The sequence below is a fragment of the Passer montanus genome, unplaced genomic scaffold (genome assembly GCF_014805655.1).
Source record: "Passer montanus isolate IOZ18808 unplaced genomic scaffold, ASM1480565v1 scaffold10, whole genome shotgun sequence".
NCBI classification, from domain to species: domain Eukaryota; kingdom Metazoa; phylum Chordata; class Aves; order Passeriformes; family Passeridae; genus Passer; species Passer montanus.
In genome coordinates, this window is record NW_024356505.1 from 21,084,185 (window position 1) to 21,102,174 (window position 17,990).

The window sequence follows — 17,990 nt, forward strand, 5'->3', positions numbered from 1 at the left end:
TATGTTACCTCAGGGTGCACGTGTTCTCTGAAGATACATTACTCTTGGTGTTTGCCTTCAGGTTGCATCTCACTGTGTTCCCTTTTACCAAGACAAAACCTGGCATCCGTACTTCACCATGGTGGTGGGTTAGCCTAGTCCAGCAGGCAAACTCTCATCCAGGCACTTACTGGCTTCTTCCACCTCAGCTACAGAAAGTAGAGAACACCAAGGAGCAAGAAAGCTCATAAGCTGAGATAAGACAGAAAGATTGCTTACCAAGTACCATCATGGGCAAAATAGATTTATCCTGTGGAAAATCAACTGAGTCTAATGCCAGTCAAGGTAGATACCTGCTAGTTCAAGTGGTGGGCAAAAAAAGAACAGGTATTCAAATAGCACCTTCTCATGCCTTTTTCCAGGCTATATATCACTTCTGAATCTCCCCAGCCTAAGCAGCACAGGAGCAGCTCCTCTCTCCTTCTCCTTCCTTCTCACTCTTTGTGCCTGCTGTACCCTAGGTCGTCTCCACAGGCTGCATTTCCCTCAGGAGTATCTGCCTGCTCCATGGGCTGCAGTGTGGGTAACTGCTCCACCGTGGACAGTTTTCTCCTCTCACTTCTCTTCCTCTCTCACCTGTTTTTCCTGTGCAGTTTCTCACTCCTTTTGTTCTCTTCTCCTCTTTCCCTGCAGCCTTTTCTGCCCTTGGATCTGTCTTCATGGAGGCACCACTGTCGTGGCTGGCGGGCCCAGCCGTCACTGCGGTGGGTCCATCGGAGCTGGCTGGAGCTCAGCGTGTCTGGCAGGGCACAGCCCCTGGTGTCCCCTGGCTGAGGCCCCTGCAGTCCTGGCTGCTGGTGCCTAGGCACTGACACTGAAACCTGCTCTGTAGTTTCTTTTGTCTTTGAGTAGATACTCAAATGTTTTGGTTGACAGCCATGCCATCCTCTTCTGAGTTAGGCAGGCAGAGTCCTCCAGAGAATCTGGCAGGTCCCAAACAAGCTGTAAGTTGCTGCAGATAATTGACAGATTATTTTTCTTCGGAGTCAAGATGGTGGGTGACTTTTAAAGGATCAGAGTGGTATTTGAAAGCCAATGGCTTGGAAAGGATTTATGGATCAGATGCTGGAGGAGGGTTAAGAGGGGTCAGTGAAGCATATAGTGAAGAGGAGACAGGACAAGGTGGAGACGAAAATGTATAGGAAATCAGGGTTTCTGTTCCTGCTGCCTGAGTCGGGAAATACGAGCCATGATTATTGCCTTTGGCAGAGGCAGCAGAAGCAGCTGTTCAGCCTAGCCTGAGCCCAGCCCCATCCTCACTGATGACAGAGGAAGAATATGCAGGATATTTTTCTGAGTATTATTGAGACTCATGACATAATATGGTGTAGCTTGAAAAGTTCATCAGAAAATTCTGATGATCCTGACAATTAGAGCTGATAAATTCAGTAAATGTCAGAATGAGCAATCATTGTCAATACCTTATATGGTGGAACAGGCAGAGATGCAGCATTTCCATAACAAATTTAACTCCTGTTTTCATTATGTGACTTTTACAAAATTAAAGCCCCATATTTTCCTCTAAACAAGTTGTACTTGTTCGTTGCAGCACAAAATAGTTTTCAGTTGATTTACAGGTAAATATTTTATATTTGCACATAGATGGCATGGAAAATATAACCTGAAAAAGAAAAAAAAAATAAACCTGTGATTGAAAGTAATTACAGTGGGATAATGTGTGCATGTATCTTCAACTCGAGCAATAGCCAACTATCATAGGTTTTGTGATGGCAGAAATCTCTAATCAGAAACAACAGGCACATTCTGTGTCTTTGTTTGCAAACATACAATATCCAAAGAGCACTGATAAACATCAGTAGAGGTTTGATCATGACTCATTAGAGCTTGTTCCTTCGGTCTCTTAAGACACAAAGGTTCTTGTTTGTTGCATAGAATTGGTTGCTTTTCAATTAGCTTTTGAAATATGATTGCCCCTGTATTTCCAAAATGTGGTATGCCTGTCTACCACAGAAAATGTCTCAGGGAAAAACAGACATGGAAAAAGCTAATCCTTGAGGCACATGAAGACTCTCCTGCAGTTATTTCTAGAACTTGGTAATTGAGATAATACTGGGTATTCGTCACTAATAAAAATGGATGCATTTCCGTTAGATGAGTGAAATTATCCTGATTTAATTAGGTAGTGATCTGGCTGGTGCATGTTTACAGCCTTTATCCAATTTGCTAGCAAAGGTTAGTATCTTCTGATATTAGTTACAGTGTCAAAGAAAGCACAGATCCCAGACCCTGCCTTATGTTTCTTGCAAGTGCCTGACCAAGTCAATGAAATAATTCTCCAAAAGCAAGGACTAATGGTTTTGGACTAAGCTTGCATGCAGCACAATATTTTAAGCTGCTGCATTTGTTATTCTTTATTTGAAGTTCATAATAATAAGCCTATGTTGTGATTTTGGCTTCTGCTCTAACTTGCTGAGAATCTAAAAACAGGGAATCGCAAATAGCAAACAGTCTTTTTACATCCAAGTGCCCTTCTTTACACACATAAAACTCTGGGCTGTTCTTCCAGATAGTATTGAACGAAATCTGTTACAGAAAGTAATAAGTGTAATGAACAGTCCAACCTGAATAGTGGAAAACAGCTTATATGGACCAACCCTGAATTTCCTGGAAGAGGAGATATGGCGCTTTTCCCCCTCCTGTTGCTCTTCTTCTTTCTAACACCTTTTAAATTTACACTTTCCCAGTTCACTCTTCTGCAGCATGTTTTATTTCTTGTGTGTGAAGAGAACTTCTGTAAATGATATTCATCTTTTGAGTCCGATGGATAGAGGGGATGATATACCAGTTTCCATTTTCAAATACTTTCCTTTTTTACCTGTGGCTGGAAGAAGACTCTGAATTTAGAACCTGAAGATATCGCTTGTATCTTGAAATGAGCAGAGCAGAATTGTGTTATGCTGAGCTTGAGGAAGAAAATTGAAACAAAACCAGCATCAGTTGTTGGAAAAAAAATATTCTTGATATGTTTGGTAACTGCCTGCCTGAATGAGTTTACAGAGTTGACAAATGAATAGGATACATAAATGTCACCAGAAAGGGACTTGCCAGGGTGTACTGACTAATACTTCAGTTCTTTAAATAATTTTCTTATTTGATACTATGTCATCTTGGAATAAAAAAGAAAAAAATTGGCCCAAATTCAGTGAAACAACTAAGTACATATTTAAAATAACCATATGCCTAAATGTTGTTGGCATGTTCTTCATGTCTGCAAGACTGATCCAAAGCCTTTTGGGATTTGGTAAAAGTTAAAATGGTACAGAGTGACCAGATATTACATACATTAATTCTATTGATGACTGAAACCTGCAGAACTGTAGCCCAAGTTCTTACAAATTTCTGAACTGCAAAAAAAAATCCGTGTATAAATACAGGAGGATTCAATATGGTTTGTGTATTTCTTTTGAAATCCTAACCATATTATACTGGTTGTCAAAATTATCAGTTCCCAGTTTTTTTCTTGGGAAGCAAAGGAAATAAAAGGCATCAGCTAGCAGGAAATGGAGTTCTCAGTTCACCACCTTCCTTCAGAGGTGGTAATAATTTAATACTGTCACAGCATCCATAATTTAATGGTAAAATCTCCGTAATTGGAGTCTTCAAATAAAAGCTGATTGCTTTATGAGCTGGCTGTATACAGAAATGGCCTTGTTTTATCAGAGGTCAGGTGAGAGCTTCCAAATTTAATATCTGTATGTTATGTAATATTTTCTCTATTAATGATCAGGAAACATTACAAGAAAGGAATAGCATTGTATTAAATTACTTAGCAATGTCTCTAAAGCCTACCTTAAAAATGCATCCAACTTAACCAATGTTACCAAGCTGAATGTTTTGAGTTATTTTTACACCCATGCTCAGATATAATTCCTTTCAGTAGTGTGCTTTCAATATTTACTTGCAACATGCCCAAGTCCATAGAGAAGAACAAAAGCAACCAACCTCAAGTTATCCTTCTTCTCTTTTTTTTTACATGCCATGCCTTTCTCCAAGGTCGTTTTGGTTGCTAACAACAGGACACCCTGCTGCATGGTTTATGGAAAAGGCATATGACACCAGCATATACAGAACTGCAGTTTCATGAGCTCAAGTCAGTTGCATGCAGAAAATAAACTTCTTTGTCCATTTCTTTTTCTTTCTTATTGCAGCATCTTCTTGTAACTGTCTGTTCTGCAAATATAATTTTCAAGTTGACAGTATCCTTCTAATTTGGAATGCAGGGGATTTCTAGTATTTGGTTTTGAGTTTGCTGGTTCATTCTTTTCACATTACTAAGATTGTCAAAACATGAGTACAGATAAAATAGTTGCTTCAGCTGTGGAAATGTCATGGAAGATTGTATCACTATAACAAAACAGAAAGAAGAATCAGAATTATGATTATTACACTGTTTTAGCGCTAAACTTTCATCTAAAGGTAATTTCTGTCCTGGTCAGTAAATTCTATACAACAGGTTTTGCCAAGTGAAGCTTTTCCCTCTATAATATTAAATCAAATTAAATTTACCATTTAAACAGTTTTTCTGTTTGAAACAGGTCCTTGTGCCTGTTAAAATGAGTGATAAAATTTCACTTCACCATGGCAGGGCAAAGCATAAGCTGGTGAGAATACAAAGTGGCATGTGGTTTAAAGTTAAGAGCAAAAAAACTGCTATGTATTTTTCTTACTTGGACAGCATTCTCTTGAAGTTGTCCAGGGATTTAGAAACATACTTTTGCTATTTGTTAAGTATATTGATTAATCTTTATACTACTGTTAATCAGCCTCAGATAATTCAACTAGAAACCATACATTAACTCAATGAGGGCATTGGTTCAATTCCATTCATTCTAGCAACATCCTGTCCATTTTATATTAATAGTTGGTTTTATCTCCTGTGCACATATTTAAGTCAATATTTATTAAATTAGTTTTTCAGGTTATAACAAGTGATTTACTTGCTTGCCTGCCACCTTGTTTTGATAACTGCATATTGATTTCTTCTTTGTATATAGGATATGATGCTTCAGCTGTTTCGGGGACTGGATTTTCTGCATTCACATCGAGTGGTGCATCGGGATCTGAAACCCCAAAATATCCTTGTAACCAGCAACGGGCAGATAAAGCTAGCTGACTTTGGCCTTGCACGAATCTACAGTTTTCAGATGGCTCTTACCTCAGTGGTAAGTTTCTGAAGGCTTTTATTTTTCTGTTAGCGTAGCAGTGTGAACCATGTCTGCAGCTGAAGTTACTGGTGTCTCTGAAAACAATTGCTTTCCAGCCAGGACTGAACTTGCGGTGATTACGTTGTAATCAATAATCACTTGTTGACTACTGGCTTTAATTCCATCGTGACTAATTACAGAGGAATAAGTATGTGTTAGTTTTCTGAAACTCCCATCTGTTAAGCTTCTGTAGTGATACTGACTTCCTGTGTAAATTAAGTCAGACAGGTTGATTAAAGTTTCTGAAGTATCCATTTTAACATAAAGCTCTTGCTGAATCCCAGGTATTTTGTCTGAAAGAACTCCACAATAGTTGTGAAAATGCCACACCATCGTGCTCTGATTTTCCACCTCTGTGAATATGCATTCAATGCTCCCTTCCATATGTTATTGAATGATTCTAAATAAGATTGTGGTGGAGGAAGCTCAAGTGGTCCTGGCAGCCAAAATCACAGCTGTTTCCAAAGCCAGATGTTAAAGAGGACCCCCAGTATCATCAGGTCTCCTGCCACTGTTGCCCCTCTCCCACCAGCTCTCCTGGATGTCCTTGGCTCAGACATGAGCTCACTTGCAGATTTAGCTCTCTCCTCCATTAATGCTGGAGAAACCCTGCCAGCTCCTTGCTTTTTGACCCCATTTCCACGCTTGCTGGCCCTGCCCCCAGAATCAGCTGCTGTAGCTTGGCACAGCATCTCTGGAGCATATTGAGCTGCCATGCTGTGTGCATGTTGGGTATCTTTCAGGTTTGTTGCCTGCTCATGATTTTTTTTTGTTTCCTTTTTCTATTCTGAGTATCCCAACTGCCATGACAGTGACTCTGACTATAAAGACAGAAAAGGCAGAACTGCTGAAAAGAGAAACTGAAAGGATCCACTTTGCATTTTACACCATACTGTAAAAAATACCTGGCTCATGTTGATGAGAAGCAATCCGTTCTCATTGTTAGTTTGTGCAAGGGTCTCCCATTGTCATGTGATGTAACTGTGGACATCTAGCTTCAGAGTGAACGAAGGCAGGAAGCAACAGAAAATTACGTCATCTTGCTAAACATAGGAAAGTATCCTGGTCACATAAAACGTATGTAAACCTGTGGTTTAGGGCTAAGTTTTCTTCATTGCCTGTAGGATGTAGTCTAATCCAAAGATGAAAGAATCTGGATACTGGGAAGATTGGTCATGTAACTCAAAGCAGAAGAAAAGGAGAGAAAGGTTCTTTCTGAACTGCTCTTATTTTGTTTCCCAGCTACCAGTCAGTAGCAGCTTTAATGAGTGTTTCTGTTGATGCATGAAATCATTTAAGCTAAAACTGCAGAATGCTACAAGGTTTTCAGCCGGACATTTTTGAAAAGTTCTGCATTGAAATGAAGAAAAAATACATACAAAACTGAGCAGGAGTTTTTCCATGACCATGTAGCCTTCTTAGGAAGGAAGTTTAAAACACTCAGAAATCTACCACAACAAAAGAGAATGCTGTCAGGATTACTTTGTAAAGTATGCACATTTGCTCAGATATCTTAATACTTGAATGCTAGAAATCGTGTTAAAACCCATGGGCTGGTACTCTTGATGCTGCTGTGAACAAGAGATGTTCAGCCTAAGGGATTATCCACATGCAGTTTTGTACTGTGTTCAGATAAGCATCCAAGTGTCATCGCAGCTAAGCTAAAGAATATTGAAATAGTTTAATTATTCTGTGATCAGGGATAAATCAAGTATATGGGCATAGATGTAAGTAAAAAAAAGACAAAACCAGCTATGACATTGGTCTTCTTAAATTAAAAAATTAATAGTTTAAAAGGTTAGTTAAAAGTTAATAAGTATTTTAAAACAGTTTCCAACATCTTGGAAATAAACTTGTGTCTGAGTATGTAGGAAACTATAGAGGTGTGTTGCTTAGAATGTGATAAATGTGTTATGGTTTTAAATGTCAATCTTCACTGCTCCTCTGCAAAGTGATTGCAGGTAAGAAACTTTTATTAAATGTGTTTTAGCTGCCAGTTTTCCTTTTCTGGTTTTAACTTCCTCCTTTGGCTAGTAGCTTAGGTGTGCAAATGCTGCTTTGTTTTTACCTCCATTGAAACTTAGTACAGGAAACACAGCTAAACAAAACAGCTCCAAACCCCTAAACTTCTGGTTTTTAAACATAAAGACATTTTTGACTTTGCTATCCCAAAAATGGTCTAAATTGCAGTTATTCACCAGGGAGGCAGTGAACGTTCATGGACTTCAGCAAGACCAGCTTGTTTTGAAGCGTTTGCAGGAAAAAAAAGTGTGTTGTATTATAAAAGACAGAATATACCTATGCATATTTCAATTAATAAAAGTCACAGCTTGCAAAGATTTGCTTTAGATAGTGATAGTGCAGACAGCCCAGTGATAAAAGACTATCATTGTGATCAATACAAGGGCTGTGCAGCGTTTCCTTCAGAGGAGAAGCTTACTGCAAGATAAACTACAAGAATCATCTTTTGAAGTATCAGACCATTCCCAAGATGCATCCTCATTCATTGCTCACAAAGAAACTCTTTAGATGAGACAAAAAGAGCTTGCCATGAAAGTAGCCCAGTAAAAACTGATCCAGCCCAAGTGCTGTGGGTGCAGCAAATGGTAACTTCAAAGTAGTCTCTCTCTCTAACAGCTGGTTGTTTACACAATGCTGAAGAATCCTTCTGGCAGATCGGTAGTCCAAGCATATTGCTGTCATTTAAAGAAACCTCTTGATATTTTTGTCAGTGAATGAATGAATGAATAAAAGATTGAAACTAAGGCTACACAGGCTGGGGAGGCAGGGTGGAGATCACTGCTCCCAGCTGTGTTCAGACTGAGACCTGATAGGAGTCTGAAATAACAGCACTAGGAAGAATGAGGTTGGGCGGGGGTGTCTGAGCTGGTGGGTTACAGGGCACACTTTTGGTTTTGTGCAGTTACACTCTTTTCCAAGTGTTGGTCTTGGCCCTTGGGGAAATTCTGAATGGCCTTGTGATAACAGAGAAGCTCCATACGACAGAGGAGGTAGGTTGATGTGACTGCAATTTTAGAGTTGGATAGCAAAAGCTAATGAACTGTCACATTTTTCCTGGTGCAGAAAAATGGATCTAACTTCTCTGAGCAAAGGAGCAGTTGGGTGTCTGGGAAATCTGAAGTTGTCTTATCAAAAAGGAATAATCCATTTATCTATTTCTGATGACTTTTGACTGAATTAAAGAAAGGAAATGAAGCTGAATCATGGTATATAGGAATGTTAAGTGAGATAAGTGCATGCAGTTGTGACCAGAGCATCTAGGTGGAGCTGAGGCTATCCAGCTCTTAAAACCTGCTCTGTATCAGGATCTTGAGTGAAACTGGCAAAATGTTAGTGTTTGTAACACACTTACAATACTTTCTTTGAAAACATGCATGCTTTACCTTAGATGTCAGCACACTGGGGTTTTTTTTCCCCATAAAATGCCAAGAAAATTGGTTTATGTATTCTTTTTAAAGAAACCAACTTGTTTTCAGACTTACCCAACACAGAAGGGAAAACGCATCACTTTTTCTGCTGATGCTGTAGGTTGTTGCATACTAGACCCAACTAAATAGATTTTCTGAAAAGAGAGGACACAAAATATTCTTCAGTTCTTTTCAGTAAATAATTTTAGACTATGCTAGCATTTTATTTGCGTATTTCTTCAGGATAAAAACTTTCCATCCATTTCTGGCAGTCACTTCAGTGCAAATGGTTTACATGTCACATCATGCAAGAACTTGGATTTAATTTTGTTGGTATAGTAGCAAGGGAGCATAAAATAATTTTCACTAACAGGGCTTACTTTGTAAAAACAAATATATAAGTTAGTTACAGCAACAAACCCAAAAAATGACAGAATAACTCTCTTCCAAAGAGGAACGAGTACTTCTGTGTTTCCTGCCCACTGGTGCATTGTAATTTTCCGGTAAATGCTCTCCATTAGTAAATAATGTAAATGTAAATGGTTGTCTGAGGCAATATGATTGATGAGAACCCAGACAATTTTTTTTTTGTTTTGCCTTGTTTTTTGTCATTTTTTCCCTCTTTTTTTATGGCCACCTCTTTTGAGTCTCTTGCAGTGCAGCTTTAACCTGAGATCCATTGAGGATCCCTAAATGGACCTGATTCACCAATCTATTTAAAGCTCCCAGTTACCATCAGGCATCATAGGAGACCTATGGAAAATAAGCAACCCCCTGCCACTGGTTAAACTAAGCGTTAAAGAGTGTCCTAATGAAATCAGTACAAATCAGTACAGGATACTTGATTTTACCTCATGCATGATTTAAGAAGATTATAACTCTTCCCCCTCTGACTGGTGGAAGTTGCACTGTTTTGGTTTGCCCTTCACTGCTGTGAGGAAGCACATCACCTAAGTTCTGGGCCAGCTCTCATCTCGAGGTCTCATCTTCAATTCTTTCATTATGGTGCATTTGTCTAGTCCACCTAAACATCTCTGAAAAGGGAAATGAGACACGGGTGGCCATCCAGTGGATCAAAATAAGTGGGTTTGAGCTGGAGAGTGCTGCTGCTGAGAGTTTATGGCTATTTTAGAAGTGTAGTAAGATCAAAGTCATTGTCTTATTTAAGGAAAATCTCTGTTCCCTACTAATACACAGTTCTGCATGAAAAGTCTATGTGTCTAGCTTTGTGAAAAAATTAGTGAATTTTTCTGATATTTTAACATCTGGGCAGAATCTTTATTTCATCCTCCCAACACCCTCTAGGAAGGTTATTTCCATCACATAAAATGAGTCATTTATCTCTGGAGTCACCTTAAGAACAAAAATCATTATCAGCACGTTGACTGTAAGGTCTGCAGATAACTAAAAATATTTTAAGATATATTTATGATGCCTTTACTCAGATGACATTTTCACTTAGAAGACTCAGATTTATATGAAAATAATGATGGTAAAACAGATCGTTCAATGTCACAATATTAATCAAAGGGCAGTATAGAAAGATACATTAACAAAGTTAGGACATTAGAAGCTTCTTATTCATCTACATCATAATCATATAAGATAATTTGCAAAACCAGCTTAATTTTTGTTGCCCATAAGAAGAACCTTTAAATTTTTAAGGTTTGTCTGGAAGAGTTGTACTAGCTGCTCTCACAAAGACAGAATTTATGACAAGGTTGTTACTTGTAGAGACGTGTTATAGAAATAAACTGCAAGTGCTGTTTCACAGTGTAAGTAGATGTAACATTTCTACTGCTGCTGAAAGGGTGGCCCTGCTTTTGACTGCACACTTTCATCACTTCCCTTTCTTTGCCATTACTGCTTGTCCCTTGCAGTCTGACTGAAAATGAACCCTGTATAAAGTAGTTACTAATTTCCAGGTGGCTTAGTAGATGCAAATCACTGCATGGCCACAAGACTGAAAGCACTGACGCACAGGGGAGTGCGAGCAGAAAAATGGGGTCATCCACTCCCTAGACATCACCATCTTAAGTTTTTTGAAGTCAGTTATGAAACCACACCTGAAGTGTTCAGCTGAGGCCTTGAATAACTAAAGCAATTCAAAGGCAGAAATGTTTTTCAAAACCTTGCAGCTCATGCTGATTTACACTGTTCTGAAGGGGTTAGATGAACCAGCTAGCTGGTTCATTTAAGGCTATTATTGTATCTGACTGTAACAAAACTTCTAAGGGCATCTGTATCAGTGTTTGAAGTATTTTTTACCCCCACGGTGCCAAGACCTTCATTGAGCGCTCTGTGCTGTTCTTCTGCAGCTGATGCCAGGACTCACCCCTGAGACCTGTCAGGAATGCAGGGAATGCAGCCCTCTGCTCTGATTCAGACCCAGGTTTATCATGAACCACAAAAAGCCTATCTTTTAATCTTTCAAAGAAAGTAAATTATTTCACAGTAAACAAGCAAATTGGCTTCACATGGGAATATTTTCTGTGCCCTTTTCCAGAAAACCCCTTTCCAGAGCTGCAGAGATTAGAATATATGATATGTGAGGGCAGAAGTTGTCCACACTGAGCTGAGCATGTTTTGCAACCCTGCAGCTGCACCAGTGCAAGCCTGCAGAATAAATGTACCTCATACTGGTGGAAAAAAAAAAAAGGAAAATAAGTACAACCTTGAGCACAGTTTATATCAGAACAAAGGAAGTTTCTGCTGGGCTGGACCAAAGGTTGACCATGTGCTCTATGAAATGTTTAAGAGAGGATGCTCAGGAGGAAGAGAACATAAAGCTCTCAGCAGTCAGAAATGTAGCAATTTCCAATGCTAGAGCTTGTATCTAGATCATTGTCTATAAAAATTACTGAAGTACCCATCTTTCATAAACTATTCTGCTTACATGTTGATGTGGAGATAAAATAGCAGGCTCTTCTTTCTCTTCTCTTCTCTTCTCTTCTCTTCTCTTCTCTTCTCTTCTCTTCTCTTCTCTTCTCTTCTCTTCTCTTCTCTTCTCTTCTCCTTCACTTAATAAGATATAGTAGATGTTACTAATGGTGCAGTTTCTACTGCATTAGAAGTTTCAAAAAAATATCTGGTGAACAGACCGTAGGATGCAGAACTGACTTCATAAGGAACAGGCCATGCTCAGTCTGCTAAAAAAATCATGGCAGAAGTTGTAAAAGAGAGAAAGGAAGGGAGAAAATTCCTACTGTATATTTTCTCTATATTATAAAAGAGCATCCTGCTTTTGTGTGACCATACTTCTGTCTCCTGTTTTCAGATGTAAAAATATGTGGTGCATTTCCCCCACCCAGTGATTTACATTTTCTTTGTACTATTTTTCCGTTGATTTAAGTGGCTCTGTTTCTACATCTACTCCCAGAGATAATTGAGTGGGTTGGATTGTAAAAACAACTTGATTGTTTGACAAGGTCTCTCCCTGTGTATTTACAAAACTGTTCCCACATAATTTCAAACCATCCTGAAACACTAAAATACAGCCTCAGGTTATGTTCTTATCGGAGCACATAGAATGAGCAGGTATGGGCCTGTTTGGTACTTGAATGTGAGACATCCAAAGCAAGAGGAGCAGACCAAGTAGCAAACTGTCCTTGGAACTCCTGCTACTCCAGAGTGAAGGCAGGTGTCCCTACAGTGCTGAGAGAAATGCTCTTAGGGCTTAATGTGTAATAAAAATGAGTTCTTGGCACTTTCTTGCTATGGCAGGGAAGTAACTGTAAATATTCTCTTCACACTGGCCGAAGTCCTGCTGTAGGAGGTTTTTCTAAATGGGAATTCCCTTGTACAGGTATAGCCTTGGAAATGTCTCTTAGCCTAACAATATTTAGTACTTGTTCAGCATTGCTGGTGTGGAATTCTTGAGCTCAAAAGGAAAAGAGCTGAGAAATCACCTAGTCCAGTGAAACAAGTAAAATTGTTCTCTGTTTTCTAATGTTTTGCCCATAACTTTAATGTGCCCAGAAATACTGTTTTCATCACTTTCCATTGGAGCCTGATCAAAAACTTCTATATAATCACTTTCGGAAAGTTTCCTTGATGTCTAGCCTTCAATGTCCCATTCTTCATGTAACTCCATTATATTCTTTGTTATTGTAGGCTAAATGGTAGCAGATCACCAGTGCCTTGTATTTGCATTAAAGAGGTCAGTTACCTATAGCTGTAATACATTCATCCTTGCAAAATGTGGTGAGATAAATAATTTGATAAATAGTAGAAGTGTATTAGCCTTCAATTTTTCCAGATTTCAGTAAATTTCAGGGCACCAAAGAATTCAACTAGACTTCTCTAGATTCCTCATTTTCAACATTTCAGTGGGTAAATCCAGATGAAGATATGTTACACTAAAAGATTTACTGAGCTACATGATTAATTCCTCAAGTTTTGGGACCCTGCAAATGGCTTGGTAGTAAGCTGCAGAGATCACATACGGACTATGAGTTACCATTTAGATGCATGAAAAGAGCATATGAAAATGTAGACTGTTACATGTAGGATAATTTATAAGAAATAATAAAATACTGATGCCACAACACAAATTAGTTGATCAGATCTTATCTAGAATACTGTAAGCTGCTCAGTTTCTCTGTGGCTGAGAGATGTTTTTTGACAGGACCAGTCATGGGGAAGGACAGATTTCTGTGTAACAATCAGAGAACTAGGGACACTCTTTCTGTGAGGAAAGAAGAATCTGAATTACTTTAACAAAATGAATCATAACAGTAAATACAATCAATGCCTAAAAACATCATCAAGGAACCAGATAGGGAGAACACATTAAAAAAAGTGATGGCATGAGAACTAGTTCATTTAAAGTAAGTTACATAACTTCAAATAAATAACTTGTCAGGGAGTTCGAAAACAAGTAGTGAGATTCTGAAACATCCTACAGTAGGGCCACTGCAGGCAAGAAAGATAAATAACTTAGAAAGGGAGCATGGCGAATTTCTGTGATGCAAGTTGGCAAATTTTGATAACTGTGATGGTCTGTTCGAGTTCCATATCTCAGTATTTGCCCCTTCGAGATTTGATGTGCATTATGTAGTCAGCTTTTTCAGAAATGCACTTCATGAGCTCCACTCGTCTTGGAAACAGCCGTCAGCAGATCAGAGGAATTGGCAAAAATGTCAAAGCCAAATTCGTTTTCCAAAGAAAGAACTCATGAAACTTTGTTAAGATGAGACAGAGTAAATAATGGACATGGTCTTCAAAACCAGAAGTGGCTACAATTCAAATAAGGGCTATGAAAGAACAAAAAATTAAAATGAGATGTAAAAGAGAGACCCTTCAGTAAAGAAGCAAAAATACAACCTGAAAGTTTCACAGGTAGGGAAGAAAGATTATCTGAAAGCAAGAATTGAACAGAGTTGGGACAGCAAGTTGAAAAAATTCCAGACAGAGTGGGAAGTCTGGTTACAATGTTGCCCATCTGGAAATGGGATGATCCTGGCAAGTCACATCAATGAATGACAACCAGCCTGGTCAGACCTTCCATGAAACTGGGGATGCCAGAAAAGCTTAGATAGTCTTGGAAGTCATGAACAAAAATAACATTCAAAAATTACTTGAGCAGAAAAATCAGCATGCACAAGTAAGCAGGAACATGGACTACTGTGGAAGTAAACACCTGGACTTAAAAATGAACTCATTAGGAAACCCTTTATAATTTTGTTACTTTTTGTGCATCCTGTAGACTTATATTTTCCCAGCTCAAATAATAGAAATGCCTAGTGAAGGTCCCAGCTTATTTCAGCATTTTACACTATATGTATGGTAAGGAGAAGGAACAGAAAGGAGACTTCTGGTAACCTTTCTAAACAACCCAGCTTTGTCAACATTTGAGCATTTATACTTGGCCTCAGCTGCTCAGGTCCACTATAAGGCCATGATATAATATGTCAAGGACAGCCATCAGTTCAAGCAGGATTGGGTACTGAAAGCTTCAGAGAGGAAGAAGAGAGAGACACCCAAGGACACTTGCATTCTTACAACACACAGATACCACAGAGGCTGACAGTGGTGAGGGTTTGTAGTCAAGGTAAAGCATAGAAGCCAGAAGGACTCTGGTGATTTGTAGGATTTGCCATGGAGATGGAATGTTTTCTTATTGAAAGGAATCAGAAGATGATATAGTTAGAATCTGCTTCTCTGAAACTCCAGAAAAGTTAAATGTTTAAAAAAAAATGGAAAAAAATATTCTGATCAGATAAACTACATTTGTTTGTAAGTGGTAAAAATACTAGGGTTTATAAAAAAGGAAAAAGTCATATAAGTGCCAATATTAAGAAATAATTCAGTGGAATATAATTGTCATGAAAGATGACTGCTGAATGCTTTTCACAAGTACAAAACCAGCCAGGACATCTTAGTATATATAAAAACTCCCAATATAGTTCAGTAAATTGCACCTGACTGGAAGTCAGAACTTGGAGGTACAAGCAGGGGCTTGAGTTTTTGTTTAGGTTCTGCCAGAGGAGTGGCAATAGTTGAAATTGGTCTAATAAAATGCATAACTGCTTCTATGAAATGCACAAAACTGTTATAGGTTACTGAATGAGACATGCTAAAAAATTAAGTCTGAGATTTGTTAAAGAAGATGTGAATAAACAAGAAGATTTGAAGATAAAACTTGCGAGGGTTCTTAAATTCACATAGTTCACTACTGCAGAAGTCTGTAGAATTCAAGTGTGAATCAGAACAGCTAAAGGAGCAGATAAATTAACCATTTCATTGGATTTTGCTCTTTCTGCAATGAGTGCAAGGAAAACTTGTTCTGCAGATGCAGTCTATGAAAATACCCATTGACTTGTGATCAGCATGGAAGAGCTGATCTGTGGATAATTCGTTTGCAGTCAGCAAGCTGTTCTGCTCTCCAGGGCAACTATCATAATGACATCGGCATCTTGGTAGTAGCTTTCCAGTAAAGAAGAAAAAAATAATTAAAAAATGGAATGACTGCATACTATTTGAAGACTCAGTACATTTTTGCTTTTAAAGTTAAGAGTGATTTGAAACAGGCTCAGAGTTTTCATCATTTACTGGGCCTGAGTGACAAAGAACAGATAATAAAAAACCAAAACAAACTAGCATTAAGAAACATGAACAATTAATCTACTAAGCACAGAAACAGGAGAAAACTGAGGCAAAAAAAAAAGAGGGAAAACAACCACCTGCAAGTTCATGCTGATTGAGTTCTGAGGTCATGTTGTGGATTAAACGAGGAATAACGAGAATAGAGACTTTCTGCTTAGGAAGCAGGAGATATTTTTTGATGTAACAGTGATATAGGTTGTACCATGTGGGCCCCAAATGCAAGATTGTAACCATGGAAACCTGCCATGTAAACAGCTAGTTCATTGTTCACAGGCAGGAAAGAAGAAATAAGTTTTGAATAAATATGTAGAGAAAGAGATTTCGGCTAGTTCTTGGGTTTTACCCTTAGCTATGATTCAGAAATGATTGCACCATATTATTATGGCTGACATCATCCAAAATTATTAACACCCTTATCTTATGAGAATTGTTTATTACAGTGAATAAATAGAACCCTTAATGCTGTACTACTTGCTTTTCACCTGAACTCTTATAAGTATATAGTGTCAAGCAAGTCCAAAGGATGGGGAAAAAAGTGCACTGTCAGAAAAACTCGGGAGGCAATTCAGAGCAAGAGTTCTTTGGCTGGGACAGGACAGTTGAGTAGCTAGTGGAAAAGACTGTCCACAGTATTTCTTTCTCCTGTACTGTTCAGATTCTTCTGCTATACTTAGGGTAAATTACCTGGATTTGGAAGCGTTGTTATTATTATTGTTATTTTTAACAGGGTTATTCCTAGCACAAAAGGTCTGAAAAAGCATATATTCTGTTCTGTGGAACAGGAGGAAAAATGCTTAGTGGACAGTGAAATGCTTCCAAAAGAGATCTTTTACTTTGCACACTCAGTCTGTGGCTGGGGGAGTTTCCACTGAAGACATGAAACTTGCAGCTCTACAGAACTGTTGACTCCACAGCCACTTACCCATACTGGACATTAGAGAACATTTATTTATGCATTTCAGCATTGAAAAATTATTTGAGCTGAAAAGCTGAATAAGTTAACAACAGTCAGAGTTTTTAATTTTCAGTGTTGGAAATAGATCTTCTCCCTTTACCTATCACTTTTCAAAACCCTTTCAGAACTGTTTGTATTCATACTGGGAACAAATCTTAGAGTTCCATGGAAATATTGCCTCAGAAACACTACAAGTTTGGATGATGATCATATCTTACACCACTCAACAAAATCCAGACATTTAATTAGTGTTGTGTAAATCTCTACAGTATCTTCCCTGTCATTTGTACAAGAGAAAGTTTAAGGACAGATTGAACACCCTGCTGAAGTTCTGATTGCAAGTGCAACATTAAGTGGAACCATGAAAAATACATTGGCAAAAATACATCCTTAGAAGATTTTTATATTCTCTTTTCATGTCGTTTACAGAAGGATAGATGTATATGGGTTACCCACTGGGGCAGCTGGAATGATCCTCTTCTCTATGTGGAGCTTCTAGACAAGAGCATTATGATGCATGAGATGAAAAGTTTTCTGGCATTTGGAATTTAAAACTGTCTTTGGATAGCACAGTGATGATAACAGATAGTAGTAACTACAGGTATCAGTGAAAGAAGGATTCAGCTATGCTTCTTAAACTGTTTCACATTTTTGGACTGGGAAATCCCTTCTTAACCTAGAGGAAGAATTGTATTCAGTGGCTGGCACAGAGAAAATGGAAAACAAGTGCAGAATATGTACACCATGGTTGTACAGCCACTAAGCAGCTTCCCAAAAGACAGATCCAACTTGCTACTGTATCTCTGAGAGCCACAGTGAAGCACACAGCTGTTGATGTGATGGGAGCTCAGAGGGGGGAAGCCCATCAGGCAGTGCTAGATGTGGTAGTGGTAGAAAATTTTTTGAGACAGCTGAAGGTACACAAAGCAAGGAACCAAGAGTCCTGACAGTAGCAGACATTGTAATGAGTTAATTCTTCACTAGTTACGGGATCCCAGGCAAGCTGCACTCAAACGTAGGGGAAAACTGAAGTCAAGAATCTGCAGTTTTGAAGCTTTTCATACAAAACAAGAGTTTAGCTGTGTTTCTTTGTAGACCAGCACAAAAGGATTTGGAATCAGCATCTAATATTCATTCTGATAGCATATAGAAGTCATTGAACTGGTAGTGTGCCTCAGCATTAATTTTGTATAGGTATGAGCTAATAATCTACATTTACATCATACACACTGCATG

General features: G+C 38.5%; 1 protein-coding gene across 6 annotated transcripts in view; it reads left to right on the forward strand.

Moving 5' to 3' along the window:
• Positions 1-17,990, forward strand: part of CDK6 (cyclin dependent kinase 6) — a 136,148-nt gene that overhangs the window by 52,474 nt on the left and 65,684 nt on the right. For all 6 annotated transcript variants that reach the window (XM_039704975.1, XM_039704964.1, XM_039705009.1 and 3 more), the window contains one exon: positions 5,055-5,222. In XM_039704975.1, coding sequence (XP_039560909.1) covers positions 5,055-5,222 — 168 coding nt within the window. The remainder of the gene's footprint in view (positions 1-5,054; positions 5,223-17,990) is intronic.